At 48.7% G+C, this 15,864-nt stretch overlaps 1 protein-coding gene across 2 annotated transcripts in view; it reads left to right on the top strand.

Moving 5' to 3' along the window:
- The window catches only part of CORO1C (coronin 1C), a gene marked incomplete at its 5' end in the record, with an annotated part of 56,879 nt that overhangs the window by 35,709 nt on the left and 5,306 nt on the right, over nucleotides 1-15,864 (top strand). For both annotated transcript variants that reach the window (XM_082491501.1, XM_082491502.1), the window contains 6 exons: nucleotides 2,736-2,858; nucleotides 10,724-10,853; nucleotides 12,785-12,966; nucleotides 13,579-13,698; nucleotides 14,346-14,450; nucleotides 15,658-15,803. In XM_082491501.1, the coding sequence (XP_082347627.1) occupies nucleotides 2,736-2,858; nucleotides 10,724-10,853; nucleotides 12,785-12,966; nucleotides 13,579-13,698; nucleotides 14,346-14,450; nucleotides 15,658-15,803 (806 nt within the window). The remainder of the gene's footprint in view (nucleotides 1-2,735; nucleotides 2,859-10,723; nucleotides 10,854-12,784; nucleotides 12,967-13,578; nucleotides 13,699-14,345; nucleotides 14,451-15,657; nucleotides 15,804-15,864) is intronic.

Here is a 15,864-nt window from a genome sequence, read left to right as displayed (position 1 = left end):
TCGTGCAGTAGTGCCATGCCCAAGCGTAGAAGTTGATGCTGCTGAGCTGTGCATCTCCCCTGGCATCGTCTTCCTCTGCCAGACCCTGGGGAGCTGCTGTGTTATAGGCAGCATGACATCTCCTTCTCTTCTTTGTACTCTGCTCTCTTGGGTTTGTAAATTTTTATGAATAAGTACGCTTGAGGTTGCTTGAAGTTATTGCATCTCCCACGCTGCTTCTAAATAACATCTCATTTTCCCCCATCCTTACTCTCTCTGATCCCTTGTTAGAAATGGGTTTTGTATGTCACCATCCACATCCAGGCAGGAAAAGGGTCCTCTTTACGCATGATGCAGATAAGCATCTGTTCACCTGTAACGTGGTGCAAAGATATTTCTGCTCAGTGGGGTTTAACTTCCCCTTTGTGCTTCAGCAATCTCTTGTTGATCCAGATGGCTCTGGCCCAAGAAACATTTTTCTGTCCTTGTCCCCTGTGTGTCAATCTCGGGTTCCTCGGCTTGGTGACGAGATGGAGCTTTACCTGCCGAGGGACGGGGACTCGCTCCCCCGTAGGAGCCGGAACCCGTGGCCGCGCTGGTCCCTTCTGCTTTCGAGCATCGGGAGCTCCCTCTTGCCGCAGGCTCACACGAAGCCTTCCTCCTCTTGTTTTCCTCGCTGCCCTCGGAGCTCTGCCATTTAGTGAGCTAATGGATGTACAAGATAGCTGGTTTAAAAAATGAGCTCCGTTTTAGGCCATCAAAAGCAGGCGGTGGGGTCGCCTGGTCCCTGCGGTCAGCTGGCTGTCACAGGCAGTTGGCTGCCGCTGCTTGTGCTGTTCAGGTTCACCGTGATCAAAACTGAAAGGTGAAGTTTGTGGTTTAATTTGTTCAAATTGAATATTTTTTTTTTCCTCCCTCCAGTAATAAATTACTGTAAAAACTCTAAACTAAAGTGACAAGGACTTGTGCAGCCTGCAAATAATTACCCTGGGCTCCTCTTAGAGGATTACTCTCAGCCCTGGCTAGGAGCAAGAACAGGTAGTCACTGACGTCTTGCAATATTAGTCGTATTTTTTTCTTTTGATTTAGATCTAAATTTGTATTTAGCCTGTAATGCGACTTCTGAAATATGCGCGCATATGCTCTGCGTGGTTCTTTTTTAATTAGATAAATTAAAATGGATGGACTATACATGTCAGTTGGATGTATTAATTTTATTAATCCTATTTCACATCATGGCATCCAAGAGGGATTACACAGACTTTAATTTTTGAATATCTGGTTTATGGCTTTTCATCTACAACACTTTCACATTTAATGATTTCAAAAGCATTTGAATCACTGAGACGGTCTCTTTTTTTGAAACCTAAATTTGTCCATTTAGGCAATAGTGGTTGTTTTGTTTCTGTAACTTAGTCTCTTTGGATCCCGGTCTTGTTTTGTTGCTAGTAGAGGTCTTCAGGTCAGTAGTCCTCAAAAGCTGGTATCCAGCATTATTCTGATCCTTTGTATGTAAGACAGCGTTGAATAGGCACGGCCTTCCGCGTGGAGATGGGTAGGAGGCATATATTAAGAGATGTAACCTCCGAGGTTGGGGAACGTTATCACCGAATGGCAGAAGTGAAATGCCAACCATTTCTTCTGCGTGTTTAAGCACGAAAGAGGATGGCCCCATCCCAGACCTCTCCCTCCCGTCTCTCTTCTCCCGTCGCTCATGAAAAGGCCATCGCGGCATTCCCTGGAAACAAAACCCTGTGGAGTGGGACCCGGGTTCTGGCCCTGGAAGTGCAGGAGTCTCCCGCGCACCCTGCCGCATGTCTTCAGTATTTCAAGTATTGCTTCCCACGTGTGCAAGACTTGAGAGATAATGATGATTAGCTGGAGTGATTTCTATTTCCTTTCGCATGGAGGAAGGTGGGGTATTAGGTACATCAGCAGTTTCGGGGGGTCAGGTAGTTCAGGCTATTAAGAGGCTCCATCAGCAAAATGTAGACCCAGTTGGCAAAGTTGGTTTCTTTGCAACGGCTGCGTTGGCATCACTAGATTTGTCTCAGTTCAAATGGAAACATCTCATTAGCTTCTTTTCCTGGAAGGTTTATCTGTGTAGTGAGCTTGACTTTGGCAGCATGCTGGTGGCCTTTGTCCTCCGGCCATGGAGAAGCAGGTACGGAACAGGGGTGGGCGGCTGTGGCAGTCTGTATCGGTGGTATTTATTCCTGAAAACAGTGTTTTACTCTGAACAATTGTGTCCTAAAAACTTTCCATCTAAGCACAATACTTCTATGACAAAAACAAGCAGACTTGGTAAATCCGATGACCAGCAACACCCTTCAATTAAAATTTTAGCGTGGTTATCTTTAGCTGTCACTGGCCACCGTTGTGAAGCACAGACAAAACCAGAGCTTCGCCGTGCGGGCAGAGACTTCTTCCCGAAACATTGGGAATGGACAAAGGGACGGCATTGCGGCAAATGCTGAGATACGGGCAGCAAAGCATCCTTGCCTCCAAGGGGGAGCAAAGCCCTCCTGTGCTGAACCTCTGAACCCTTGCCTCGCACCAGCCAGAGTTTGCAGCTCATCGGTGCTGGAGAAGAGTCGCTGGTTCATTTCCTCTACTGATCCATGGGATGATTCAAATTTCGCGGAATTGTGACTACTGAAAGAGTTAATGCAGAATTAGGAAGCGTCTCCCTCTGCTCTGAGATGTGCTCTGTGCTGTCTGTGTATCACACCTCTCTCCCTTGTTTCCCCCTTCAGACAGGCAGAATTGACAAGTCCTACCCAACAGTGTGTGGCCACACAGGACCGGTGCTGGACATAGACTGGTGTCCTCATAATGACCAAGTCATCGCCAGTGGCTCTGAGGACTGCACCGTCATGGTAAGTCTATTTAATTTGTCTTGTGGGGTGGCGTTTGCTCCGTGCTCAAAATGCTGCTGCAAATGACACTTGTATCTCTAAAGAGATCTCCTGTACCAATGCCGAGGGCAGCATCCTTGCTGGTCATGGCCATTCTGCAGATCACATTTTGTCTCGGCTTAAGAAATGATGCTATCTCGGCTGCAGGACCTAGCTAAAAATTAGAGCAAGCTTTATTACCTGAGTAACTGCAGAATTTGAGCTCTCACAACTGGCACTTTCTTCTCGCATTGTGTTGGAGAAAGTGCCACCACAGGCTTCTGAGAAGATTCTTTTGAGCGCTGCGATGGCATTTCGAGTAGCGCACTTGGCCTGGGTCTTCCTGGCTTTGTCTTCAGTTGTTCTTCCATTTTTCCTCCCCCTGGGGATTTGCCTGATGTTTGGGAAGAGAGAAGACAAGAAAGAGTGCCAGTCAGCGGTGAGGTGTTTTGATTTGTAGTGCTTTGCAGAAGACAGAGGTGGTCCTTGCCTCAAGTATCCTGATGGATGCAGTGGTGTGTGTTGGGAAGAGGTGGGGATTGGAGGGGAACAAGCCCATCAGGTTTCGCAGTTGCTCCAGCCCTTGATTTAAGGGTGATGCTTTTATTTTTTCCTGTATCTACAGGTTGTGAGTAGATGGCAAAAGGGCACTTTTAAATAAATAATTAAAAAATAATCCAAATTCTGCACCTGCCAGCCTTGGTCCTATTTTACCTCGGTCAGAGCCCACTGAACAATAGACGACCTTGCTCCATGATGGATGTGGAATCCCGTGTATGCAAACACAGCAGAATAAGTGAAAGAAAATCCTTGTAAGATGAAATAATGCCAAATAACTTCAGTGATCTTTGGCCATATTTAGAAATGCTGTAGGCTGAATGTTATATTGAAATCTTATTATAGATCATGTCAGATAAATTCCTTTGCTTCTGTTCATCGTTAAAATGTTTGGGAGGGGATTCATCCCAAGAGGCTTATCCTGGGACAGCTTTTGCCAGTGATCTCTCAGTCTTGGAAGCTGAAGCATGTTAACAAAATGTACTATATTTAATATTAAACAAAACAACAAGCTTCTGTGTTATAACGTTCACTACTGGGCTAGAACTAAGCTTTGAAGGATGCAAGAATGTTCCTCCAGAAACTGGCATCCAGAAGGGCTGCGAGTTGGAAGGAGCAGTCTCTGAAACATGAGCATCAACAGAAGCAGGCGAAGCTCTGGTCCATAGCTGCCTTCTTGGAGGCAAAATACGTCTCTAATCCAAGTGCAATGAGAAGTATGTTGTGAGGCTCCAGAGGGATTGAATTATGTAGAAAAAACAACAGTGTTCAATTACAAGTTGTCCAAATGCTCCTAATGTAGACACAAACTGTCTGCGAGAATCTGAGCCTGCAACTGTGCAAACAAGCTCCGTGGGGTGTGGGGTCACGGTAGGTTGTCTGCTCTGTGGTTGCTGCTTATCTGCACACACTGAAGCAGGGGGTGAACTTCTCCTCCGTCCATGGAGGCAACACGCATGTGGACAGACACCGCGGTGTAGCTGGCTGCGAGTTTGCGCACTGGTGTTCGTGTATGGTACCGGTTGGTGTGACCATGTCTTGAGTGGAAGGCAGCAAACAGCTGAAATAAGTGAATCACAGAATGGTTTAGGTTGGAAGGGACCTTGAAGATCATCCAGTGCCACCCCCTGCCCCGGGCAGGGACACCCCCCCCAGCCCAGGGTGCTCCCAGCCCCGTCCAACCCGGCCTTGAACACCTCCAGGGATGGGGCAGCCACAGCTCCTCGGGGCACCCTGCGCCAGGGGCTCACCGCCCGCACGGGGAAGAATTTCTTCCTAATATCTCATCTAAATCTCCCCTCTTCCAGTTTGAAGCCATTCCCCCTCGTCTTATCGCTACATGCCCTTGGAAAAAGTCCTTTCCCAGCTCTCCTGCAGGCCCCCTTCAGATACCGGAAGGCTGCTAGAAGGTCTCCCCAGAGTCTTCTCTTCTCCAGGCTGAACCCCCCCAACTCTCCCAGCCTGTCCTCCCAGCAGAGGGGCTCCAGCCCTCCCAGCATCTCCGGGGCCTCCTCTGGACCTGCTCCAACAGGTCCATGTCTTTCCTATGTTGGGGGCTCCAGAGCTGGATGGAGTACTCCAGGTGGGGCCTCCCCAGAGCAGAGCAGAGGGGCAGAATCCCCCCCTCGCCCTGCTGGCCACACTGCTGGGGATGCAGCCCAGGATGCGGGTGACCTTCTGGGCTGCCATCGCCCATTGCCGGCTCATGGTGAGCTTCTCGTCACTCAGCACCCCCAGGGCCTTCTCAGGGCTGCTCTCAATCCATTTTCTGCCCAGCCTGGATTTGGGCATGGAATCACACAAATAGTCCTTGCTGCACGTGAAGGAACGAGCGCACGCAGCTCCTGGTTTGGAAGCTGTTAGGTGCATGTTCGCTGGAGGTTTAAAATGCAGTGAAGCCGAGTGCCAGCAGTAATGATGAAGAAAGCAAAGAGGACTAGTTAAAGACTTGAGTCTCCTGTTAAGTACCACGTAAATTCTGATTGGAAATAGGTATCCCAAATCATTTGGGACAGTTGTTAACTGGGCTGGACGGAGGTAGAGTACGTAGTGTAAAGAACAACCCTGGCCTGGACTATTTGGAAACAAACTGGATGAGCTAATGAGCCTTCGCATTTTTAATTGCTTTTCTGTCCTGGCACGGGTAAATTAGCATCCTGTTTTCTTTGCTTTTTTCAGTAAAGGTTTTGGAGTCCTTCCTGAACAGCCTGTCGCTGAATAAACTCATCTTACTTTAAAGGATATGTTGGTTGTTCATCAGCTCTCAACCCTTCATTAGCCAACGTGAAATGAGAAAAAGTGATGCGTAGAGGAAATCACGTGGCTTTCTGCAGAAGTGCCAGCTGCTTTTTAAAAAAAAAAAAGTATGTTTTTAAAGACCATCTGTGCCTTGGCACTCAAGGATTTAGGTTCTTACCCTCTGCCACAAAAGATCTCGTCAACGCCAAGCAGATACGTGTTGAGGGAGGGAGCATGGCTTTGAGGTGCTACCTAACCAACGGCTGCTGCAGAAGAGGGCTTATTCCCCGCAGTCATAGCTTTGAACTGTCTGCAGCCCTTGTGTTCACAAGGAAGGTTAACTTGGCCCTTTCAAAAGCAAGAAGCATTTTCATATAAATAAAAACTGAGATTTGTAGAAGGTGGAAAAACCCCGTGAGCTGCCTATAAAGCCTGGAGAGGGACAGTATTTGGGGTCACTAGGCTAGGGGTTGAAATAAGGACTGGGGAAGAAGACATCTTTTTCTGATTCTACTGGGATTTGTAGCTTGGACAGATTTAGAGGTTTAAGTATTTGTAGCTGCATTGCGATTTTTCTGATGGAAGGCGCTTGATAGGTGTGATCTGACAGTTTGGGGTGATACGCTCATTAATTTTGCTGCCACGTCTGATGCATTCAGAAATTTGAAGGTAGAGAAGAAAAAGATGATGGGGGGCAATGCTTAGGAGAGCTCACCCTTGCAAGACCACCTTTGTGCAAGTCAGTGGGTATAAGCACATCCCTGTCTGAGCCCAGCAGAGGAAAAAGTAGAATGGACCTCTCCAAAACACCGCCCGCTTTCTTCTCTGTGGGAGCGTAGGCTCGTGGAGGAGCAAACGCTCTTCCTTCATCCCACGCTGGCTCTTCCATGGAGCACGCGTTGGCCTCTGTCCCCTCCTGCCCCTGCCAGTTTGAGTGCGAAGCCAACAGATTCCTTTTGAGTCAGTTGGCAAATAGAAGACACTTGAAGTGGCTTGAGATATCATGAAATACTTGTAATCTGCAAGTATTTCCTTTTTTGTATGCCTTGTTCTCAGTTCTCCAGAACGTGGCCCATTTCACATGTCCAACGTAGCATGAGGGCCCTAATCAAACAAGCGATGCGGTATAGGTAGCGGCAGTAGCCTCTCTGCCCCATTTGTTGGTTTCTTGCCAAATTTCCCTCTTCTTTTGCAGAAGCCGCTCTCAGAAAGACTTCCTTTACAGCGCTGTGGCATGCAGATACCTTCTGTGGCCTCTTCTGGTGTTCTCTTTGAAGAATGATTTTCTTGCACCAACAAATAAGGAATTACTTAAATATTCGTGCTTGATATTTTGCTCAGTGGCTGTAATGTACTGCAGGTTTTTTAATCCAGCTGGAATACGTTTGATTATGTAAAGGCTTGTAGATGCTATCAGATGGCCTTTCTCAGATACGGAAAATTGGCCTCATCAGAAGGTGAATACTAATGAGTTTGCGTGTCACGGCCGGCATGGAGTTTGTTTGATTGAGCAAATTATTTTAAAAATTAAACCAGAGCCCTTGCAATGACCTGGGACGCTGACCTCATCATAGACAGTTAAGACGTGGCACCAGGACAGGATGAACCGGGACCGGCCAGCTGTGGAGAAGGTCTTGCAGCTACAAAAACCGGATGCGTAAAGTGCCTATTCCTGCAGCAATACCAGAGCAGGGACGTAGATAACAACCCAGGGCTCAAACTCATTCGTTTCCTCATGTAATGGGGATATTGGAATTGATATTTTTTAGAAAGTGACTTCTCTGCAGGTTGGTGCAGAACCAGAAGAGACAGTTTTTGATTCTCTTTAAAGGGTATTAAAAAAAAAAAAAAACAGCGCTGAAAAAGTTTGCTTTCTTTTCCTTCTCACATGCTGTTTGTGCAAAACCTTCCCCCCTCCTGCTCTTCCTCTGAGACCCAAACCTCTACACACCACCGTGCCGTGACTTCACTTCCTCCACTGCAAACAAACCAGCCCTGTTAACTTAAAAAAAAAAACAAAACAACAACCAAAACCACCCCAAAACCCTCACAAGCTGGGAGAGTTGACAAACTGTTGCTTTTGTCCAATTAATCTTGCAACATTTTAAGGTTTTCTTTGTGTGTACCCATCCTGAGCCCTCACCTTCAGTAGGATGGGTCCTGCATCCAAAGTGAAAGTTCCTTAATTTCCTCGGTGAATCTAATTTCATCCCACGCTGAAGACAGGCACCCCGCCCTGTGCAGGAATGAGTGGGCCAGGTCGCTTGGGAGCATCCCTTGAACTTTTACACTCCTAGTTTTGGGTTTTTTTGCAATACCAAGCAGGGTTATTAGGTCAATAGTTTCTGTAATCTGCAGAGGATTACGCTGGTCTGCAGCTGCTGTAAACTATAGGGGCTTTCCCTTAAAGAAAAAAAAAATCTGTCTGTGCTCCAGAGGCTTTTAAAAAAATCCTTTTCATTGGTATTTTGCCTCCAATAGCTCCCTTTCCTCTCCCACCCCTGCGCTCGCTGGCTCGCGTTTCAACTTGGTCCTGGAGTTTTCTGGCATCGAGTCACTGCGCTGTGAAGCTGCGCCTGCACCGAAGGATGCCTGCACCCTTCCCGGCGGAGACAGCACAAACCAGAAACGGGGATGTCGGGGCCCCGGTCCCCTGCTCTGGCTGCCCCTCGGCAGGGAGGAAGGTTGGCTGCAGCTGCAGGTGGAGAAGCTGCTCTGACCCTGCTGCTGTCACCGCATCACGCTCGGACCAGCAGCTTTGTGCTGCTCCTGTGTCTTTTTGTGAATAAATTCAATTTTTAAAGCTTTCCCCACAGAGAGTGTGAGGCTGAGTGAGTTGGGGCAGGCGGCTTTATCACACCCTTTATCTCAGGGGAAGAAACGGCTGTGTTCCTCAAGGCTTGCCGTTTTTAAGGGCTTTTAAGACCCTGGAATATCCAGGTGTCTGGCTCCCTGCTTAATCCTTGGTGTAACATCAACTTGCATAGGTCAGTCTTGGCTGTAACGACCTTTTAATCCAGTAAAGAAGTGGTTTTGGTGTTTTTTCTGTTTTTCTTTCCCACACCAGCTGTGCCCCAGCATCCTCAGAGCCGTTGGACCCGAGCTGCTCGTGTCGAGCATCCTCTGCTGCTGCACTGCTGTCACCCTGTGCCCCTGGCTCTCCTGCGTTGCCTCTTCTTCCTGGGGTCTCCCAGCTCTCGTGTTCTCTTCCCAACTTTCTTACTGGTTTAGATAATACCTGTTTTCTGCAGCCTGACGTCAGTGCTTACAATTGTGAGGGCTTTGGAGGTGGTTCATCTGGGAGACCTGCACACAGGTGTGACATTAAGTGCAGGTACCAGTTTTAGCAGACTGAGGTTAACGTTCTCCCGTCTGTGGACATGTTTTAAATTGTTGCTGCTGTCAGGTTGTTAGACGCCGACTGGCAGTGAGAAAGCCGCTTCTATAAAAATTGACGTCTTTGTAACCCAATTTTACCGTGTAATGGGCAGGTGAAATGATTTGTTGCCGTTCGCGAGGCATGTTGTGTTTCAGCACAGTCCTCAGAGCGCGCTGTGGCTGCAGCCGCTCGCAAAGCCGGTGTGGAATGGGAAGCGAGCAGGACGACATCCTGCTCCTCCAGCCTGCCCAGCCCCGGTTTGCAACCCCATTTTTATAACGTGATTGCGGGTAAAAGCCTCGGTTTAGGTCATCTCGGTGCTAGCCCTGTTCCATCAGGCAGGAAGAGAATGAAGGATTTTCAGCCCTCGCAGAGACATTCTGCGCTGAGGTGGTGTGCCCGTCGCAGGTCATTCCTCCTGGGACGCCGAGGGTGCCGGGAGCGACGGCGCTGGGAGCTGCGTTAGTGAAAAGTGGCATCGTTTTAGGGTTATTTAGAGGTGAGCTGGTAACGCACTGAGAATTTTTGCATCTTGGTGGGTTTTATTTACGCAGTAGCCATCCCTGCGAGAAGGGAGGAACTGGGATTAGCGCAGCAATCCATGTCGCCCTCACGCATGTCTGTCTGCATCGCTTCCGAAATCCGCTCGGCTCGCATCTGCTGGCTCTGACAGCTTGCTTGGGCATTTTGGGCAGGGTCTGGTGAGCCCTATTCTCTTCCTCCAGAAAAAGCAAACAATGGAAGGCAAAGCAAATGTGCTCTAATGCTGCCACCTATCTATAGGGAGCTATAATTGCTCGCTGATGGGCTTTCTATTTGATTTTTTAATACGCTCTGCGTAGGTCAAATTCAGTTCAGAGATGACCGTCCGGTGCTGAATTGCAGAAATAGTTTTAGTAAGGCTGATCCCGCCCTGGGGCATGGGTGGTGGGTTCTGGCTCTCCTGTCCCTGGTCCCTGCCAGTTGCAGAAGCCGCCTCCTTTGCTGCACAAACAGCTGGAATTCCAGTGCTCTGCGATCCCGGAGGGGGTCTGTTCCTCCTCCTGATGGCAGTTTCTTGAAGGTGCTTGCAACAGAAGGGTTGTGTGACCAAGCCGGCAAGAAGCGAACAGGCAGTTTGCTGCATTCGAAGGTGGTTTCTGCAACGCTGACTCGGTCTGCGTTCACCTTTGCCAGGACCAAACTGCTCTTCCCCAGTTCAGTGGCATCTGAGAGGCGGCTCTAAACGTAATGTGAAAACTAATTGCCAGCATTTCTAAAGAAATAAAACCCAGGCACCAGTATAGCCGCAATATCGTCCCTCGGAGGGCCAAACGTCGTTCGCTTGCGTAGATGGAATTTGAGCTGCAAGGCAAATTTTTCTGAATCCTTCTCAGGCAGCATCTGCGATGAATGGATCTCTGGACACAGCGGTAATGGGGTGTTTGCAGCGTAAGTAGCCGCTGGTTACGTGCTGTCAGCGTGAGCTCGGAAGGATGTTACGCGCAGAGCAGCCGAAGGTTTATTGGTGGCTGGGAACGATTCCCTCCCCGTTCCTCTCTTCCTGCTTATATTGAGAAGTGACAACTCAGACTTCTGCTGTGGCGTGGCGCAGGATGCAGGAAGCGAACGAGTAACGCGCTCTTCGGAGGGGATGGCCCTTGGCTAACTGTCTTTCCTTTCCCCTTTCCAGGTGTGGCAGATTCCCGAGAATGGACTCACGCTGTCCCTGACAGAGCCGGTGGTAGTGTTAGAAGGCCATTCCAAGCGAGTCGGCATTGTGGCTTGGCATCCGACGGCACGCAACGTGCTGCTCAGTGCAGGTACGCTGCGTCAGGGCTTGTGGGCTCAACAAGCAGCTCTTCCCTCGTGTTTTCCTTGCACACCAAGTGTTTTGGAGAAGGGCTTGTTGACTCCTTTTCCTTCTTTCTTCTCCCAGCTGCTTAGGGCCAGTGAATCACAAGACTAATGGCCGTGCCCGGGAGCACCGGGACACGTGGCTCACAGCCCCCTCCTTATCGTGGCCTTTTCTTATCTTCAGTTGACAGGGACAAGAACTAGGAAATTGTCTGGAGGCATGAATTACAGCATTGAAATCGTTCCAGACTTTATTCGATCTGCACGTTTCATCGCTGATAACTATTTACATCTGCACTCCCCTCATCCCTCTTTTCTTATACTTTTATAAAAGGCCCAACTGTTTCTCCTTTTCACTGACTCCTGCAAGGTGTCCCCGAGTCTGGCTCTTCCTTCCACAAGCTTTCATTTTCAGCATTTTCCAAATTGTCTCCTTCACCGGTTATGTCTACGCAATGAGATTCTTTTGACCACTGTGAAAAACAGTCACGTCGTTACGGAAATAAAATGGATAAGTCATTATCCATTAGCCCAGTCTGAAGCTTTCATAGCCTGACCTTTATGTCAGAGCCCTACAAAAGAAGCCGGTCCTTTCAGCTGGACTGTCAGATGAGCTGTGTGTTTTCCGTTGATATAAATGCCTTCTGAGGTACCCCTTTGGTTTTGATCTGGTTTCCCCCAAAATGCTTGGAGTTGCAGACCTTGTGGCAGTTCATCTAATGAAACTCAGAGTGAGAACATATAAAAGGAGACGGTGATTTTTCTTAGGTAGCTCCCTCGGACTCCTGTACTCACAAGTGGCGAGATGTGGGTGTCCAGGCGGCCCGGCCAGGATTACTCCAAAGGAAGACAGAGGAGAACGGGCGCTATTAGGTCATTGCAGTCTGCAGGGCTCCTCCCGATGACAGAAAATTGATTTTGCATCTCTTGCGTGCCCCTTAGGAGTTCAGAGTGATTGTTAGCTTTTGCCTCGTTACATGTTTTCACCTCTCGGGAGCCTTAATGAAATTGCTCGGTCACACATTGTGCTTTCCTTCCCTTCCCTGGTCCTCTGGTCCTGTTCTTTATTTTGCTGTCATCTCGTCTTAGGCTTTATTCTTTGTCTTCTTGCTGTCCAGTCCTTGAACAAAACCACCCCCCTGAAGGTTGTAGTCCTTGTGAAACTGCCGACCTCAGCTTTTGCTGCCTGCCATTCTTTTTTCCCTTTGTTGTGCTGTTTCTCCTGCCTGTTTTCCATCCGTGCAACTTTTACTCTTTCTGCCACAAATCCCTCTGACCTGAGACGCAATGACTGGCTGCCAGCCAGTATTCTCATGTATATAGAGTTGTAAGAACATCGCCTCTTTGCCCTTGGCCTCTCTTGTTCTGTAGTCCTGCAGTTGAGCCAAGACCCCAGAGCTCCTGCACAAAGCTCCTGCGGTAGCAGTGGCCAGAGCACACCTTCACAGACCTCCTTCAGCTGCACCAGCACCTCCTGCTTTTCCCTTCAGCATCCTCTCTGCCAGCGACCTCTCCTGTCCCCCCTGCCCGTCCCCTGCATGCAGGCACCGCGTTGGCTGGGGTGGTGGCCATCTGTGGGAGCAGTGCCCAAATACTCCCATATAAACTGCCTTTGTTTGGGACAGCTACAGCACCTTGGAAGAGGTGCTCGATGCTTTCGAGGGAGGAGTTCCGTGCCTGCTCTGGCTGCTCGGTCGCCCCTCTGAGCCTCTGTTTGAGTGAGGATGTGCTGCCTGGGTCTCCATGTACATGATGGTGCACAGAGTGTGTTTAAGAGTCAGCGTCTGAGGCTTTGGAGCTGCAGCAGATTCTGTTCCTTGTTCCCTGCTGCTCTTTGGGGTTTTTTTTTTCCTACATACACCGTTGTTGTGACTTCAGCTGTTATTTTCTCTTTTAGGTTGTGATAATGCAATCATTATCTGGAATGTGGGAACAGGTGAAGCCCTCATAAACTTGGATGACATGCACGTCGATATGATTTACAACGTGAGCTGGAATCGCAATGGCAGCCTAATCTGTACAGCTTCCAAAGACAAAAAAGTTCGAGTTATTGACCCCAGGAAACAAGAAATTGTTGCTGTAAGTTTGACTGATAATTAAAGAAGCAACTGGATTTCACTCCAGCAGAGAGTTAGCAAGAGCATGTACAGAGAGAACCTTTTTTGCCCGGTCTATACCACGCTGAGTCGTGTTTTTCAAAGTGAGGAAAAAATTACAGGAGGGATAGCAGTGGTTGAAGGATTTGTCTGGGTTTATTGGGATTAGTGATTGAACTAGGATTTTAGGGCTCAGTTTTAAAACCTGCAGGAGTGTAATTCCACGTCTAATCCTTTTGTATAATTACAGTTCCGAAGTTGTGTATGCAAAGTGGAGATTTAGCAGCCTGCATGTGTGTTGTAACATGCAAAGAAGTCTTCCTTCAGCCTTGCAGGAGTCTGATAGGCAAAGCTGAAATGAGCCAGGAATGACCACTTCTTTTGTAGTTTAGTTTTTTTGTAGTTTAGACCACTTCTTTTGTAGTTTTGTTTGCTCAAGTGTCGGGCAAAGATAGTTGGATGTTGCTCCGCGTAGTCGGCATCCTGCATGGAGGAGCAGTGTGTCCTGCCAGGGATTCTGTGCGGCTAGAAGAGAAGCCGCCACCAGGTGGGCTTCCTATTCCTTGCTAGAGGCTAATGTGTAAATCTCTTTCAGGAGAAAGAGAAAACCCACGAGGGAGCCCGACCCATGCGAGCCATTTTCCTCGCTGATGGAAACATCTTCACAACTGGCTTCAGCCGCATGAGTGAACGGCAGCTTGCCCTTTGGAATCCCGTAGGTTCCTGTCCCATTGCTGCTTGGCTGTTGTCGCGTCCGCTGAGTTACTAGCCCAGACCTGCAGTCACCCCCTACATTCATACTTGACGTTACTTGAGCATATTCCCTCTCCCGTGTACTGCCTGCTCCTGTGCAGGCTTCCTGTGCCAGAAGGTATTGCTGTCATATAGGCTGGATGGATCTTCAATGGGTAAAAGAAAGGAGCTCCCTTGTATCGATCCCTGCCTTACCAAGAGCGGTGGTCAAGCTGGGAGCTGCACGTTTGAAGAGTCTGAGAAGATGTGCACAGAGAGCAGAGCGGCCGCCTGACGGTCCCTTCGTTCTATACGTTATATGCGCAGAGCGAGACGGCGGCAATCCCAGCGCGCTGGCACAAGACACTCGCTGACATGGCTGTATCACATCTTTGCCTTGACTTTGTGAATTTTCTTGGGTCCTGCTTTTATTTCATTTTGTGATTAAAATGTCCTTGGGGAGTGAATAAGCTTTTACAGCATTTGTTATTCTAACACCCGCATCCTTCAGGGTGATGAAGACACTGCTGCGTGTTCACTAGCTACAAAAAACTGTTAATAATTTACATCTTACGTTAACATAAGCTTTTCCATTCTTCATTGACATCACTGGCATTTTTTTATTTCCAGAAAAACATGGAGGAGCCGATAGCCCTTCATGAGATGGACACCAGCAACGGGGTCCTGCTGCCGTTCTACGATCCAGATACCAACATTATTTACTTGTGTGGCAAGGTAAAGAGAAGCTTTGGGAATGACTGGGTGTGTAGAGGGAGACTCCTTTTGAATGAATGATGCCCGTGAAATGTTCCCCGAGTGTTTTGGTTGAGAAAGGTAGGACCAAAAGTTAGCGCTGCAGCGGTGGTCAGGGCTGCAGACAAATGGGGCTGCTCTGAAGCGGGTTTGATCCTCACTCTGCAGGACCGTACAGAGAGCCTGTGAAGTCTGCCCTGTGAAGGTCTGGTGTGTAATTGGATGCTGCTTTGAGATGGATCTACTTAGGTAAAGCTGCTCTTAATGCAACAAGTCAGATACCATCATCAAAACATCCTTTGTTGGTGTCGACCTGAATGATCGTTCGTTAGTGTGGGAGGCAGGTACATGTTAGATGTTTTCCTGCGTGTGCTTAAAGATGACGGAGCATGTTGCAACACTTACGGTAATTTTGTGGGGTTAAATAACAGAAAACTGGAATCACGTGCTCCTTTCTAAAAGCAGTTTGTAGGCATTAAGTGTTCTAAAGTGCCCACTTCTGAATGCCGCCGCTTTGGACTTCCTACAAATAGGAGCAAGACAAGATGAACAAGTAATTACAAAGGAGGATCCATACAAGTACATTGAAGAACCCCATCTTTGTAAACAGCTAGTGAGGAATATTTATTTTATACCTGCTGCCCCTTCTGCTGTTTCAGAGATGCTGGTGTAGTAGCATCGCCTGGAATCAGAGAGAAACTGGTTTATAGCCTTTCTGCCTGACTGTCACAGAAGGTTTAGCTCTTTCACCAGCGGAAACGTGGAAGTTGACAACCCCAGTCTTGAAGCTCAGGTCACTGTACCACAGCATTTTGAAGAACGGCACTTCTCACTGAGAAACCGTTCAGCCGCTGTGCTTGGATTACAGTGGGGATCAACTTTATGGTAGTTCCGCTAATGCCGTATGGACGTCGAGAGCACAGCAGTGCGCTGTCTGATAGCGACTGCTGCGCACAGGCTGAGATGAGACATATTCGACTGGCAAGCGGTGGAACTTTTAGCCTGAAAAAAAAAAAAAAAAAAAAAAAATTAGCCGTAAACTGTGCACTACTCTGTAGCGGCGTTCCTGGAAGGAAAGGCTGTCGGGTGAGGGCGATGGCTGCCCAGCCTAGCAGGGAGCAGGCCTGCGGGCACGGGGAGCAGCAGCCCCTCCAGCCTCTGGAGTGATCCTTCCTCTCGTTTCTTGCAGGGCGACAGCAGCATTCGCTACTTTGAGATCACGGACGAATCCCCCTATGTTCACTACCTCAACACCTTCAGCAGCAAAGAGCCGCAGAGGGGCATGGGGTTCATGCCAAAGAGGGGCCTCGACGTGAACAAGTGTGAGATTGCCAGGTGAGGAGAGAGGCTGCCGGGGTGGGTGGTGTCACCTTCGCAAGCCACCCCGGCGCAAGCT

Source organism: Vanellus vanellus, assembly GCF_965231255.1.
Source record: "Vanellus vanellus genome assembly, chromosome: 16".
Lineage (NCBI taxonomy): Eukaryota > Metazoa > Chordata > Aves > Charadriiformes > Charadriidae > Vanellus > Vanellus vanellus.
The sequence above is the reverse complement of the archived record's forward strand: the minus strand, read 5'-3'. Positions and strand labels throughout refer to the sequence as shown.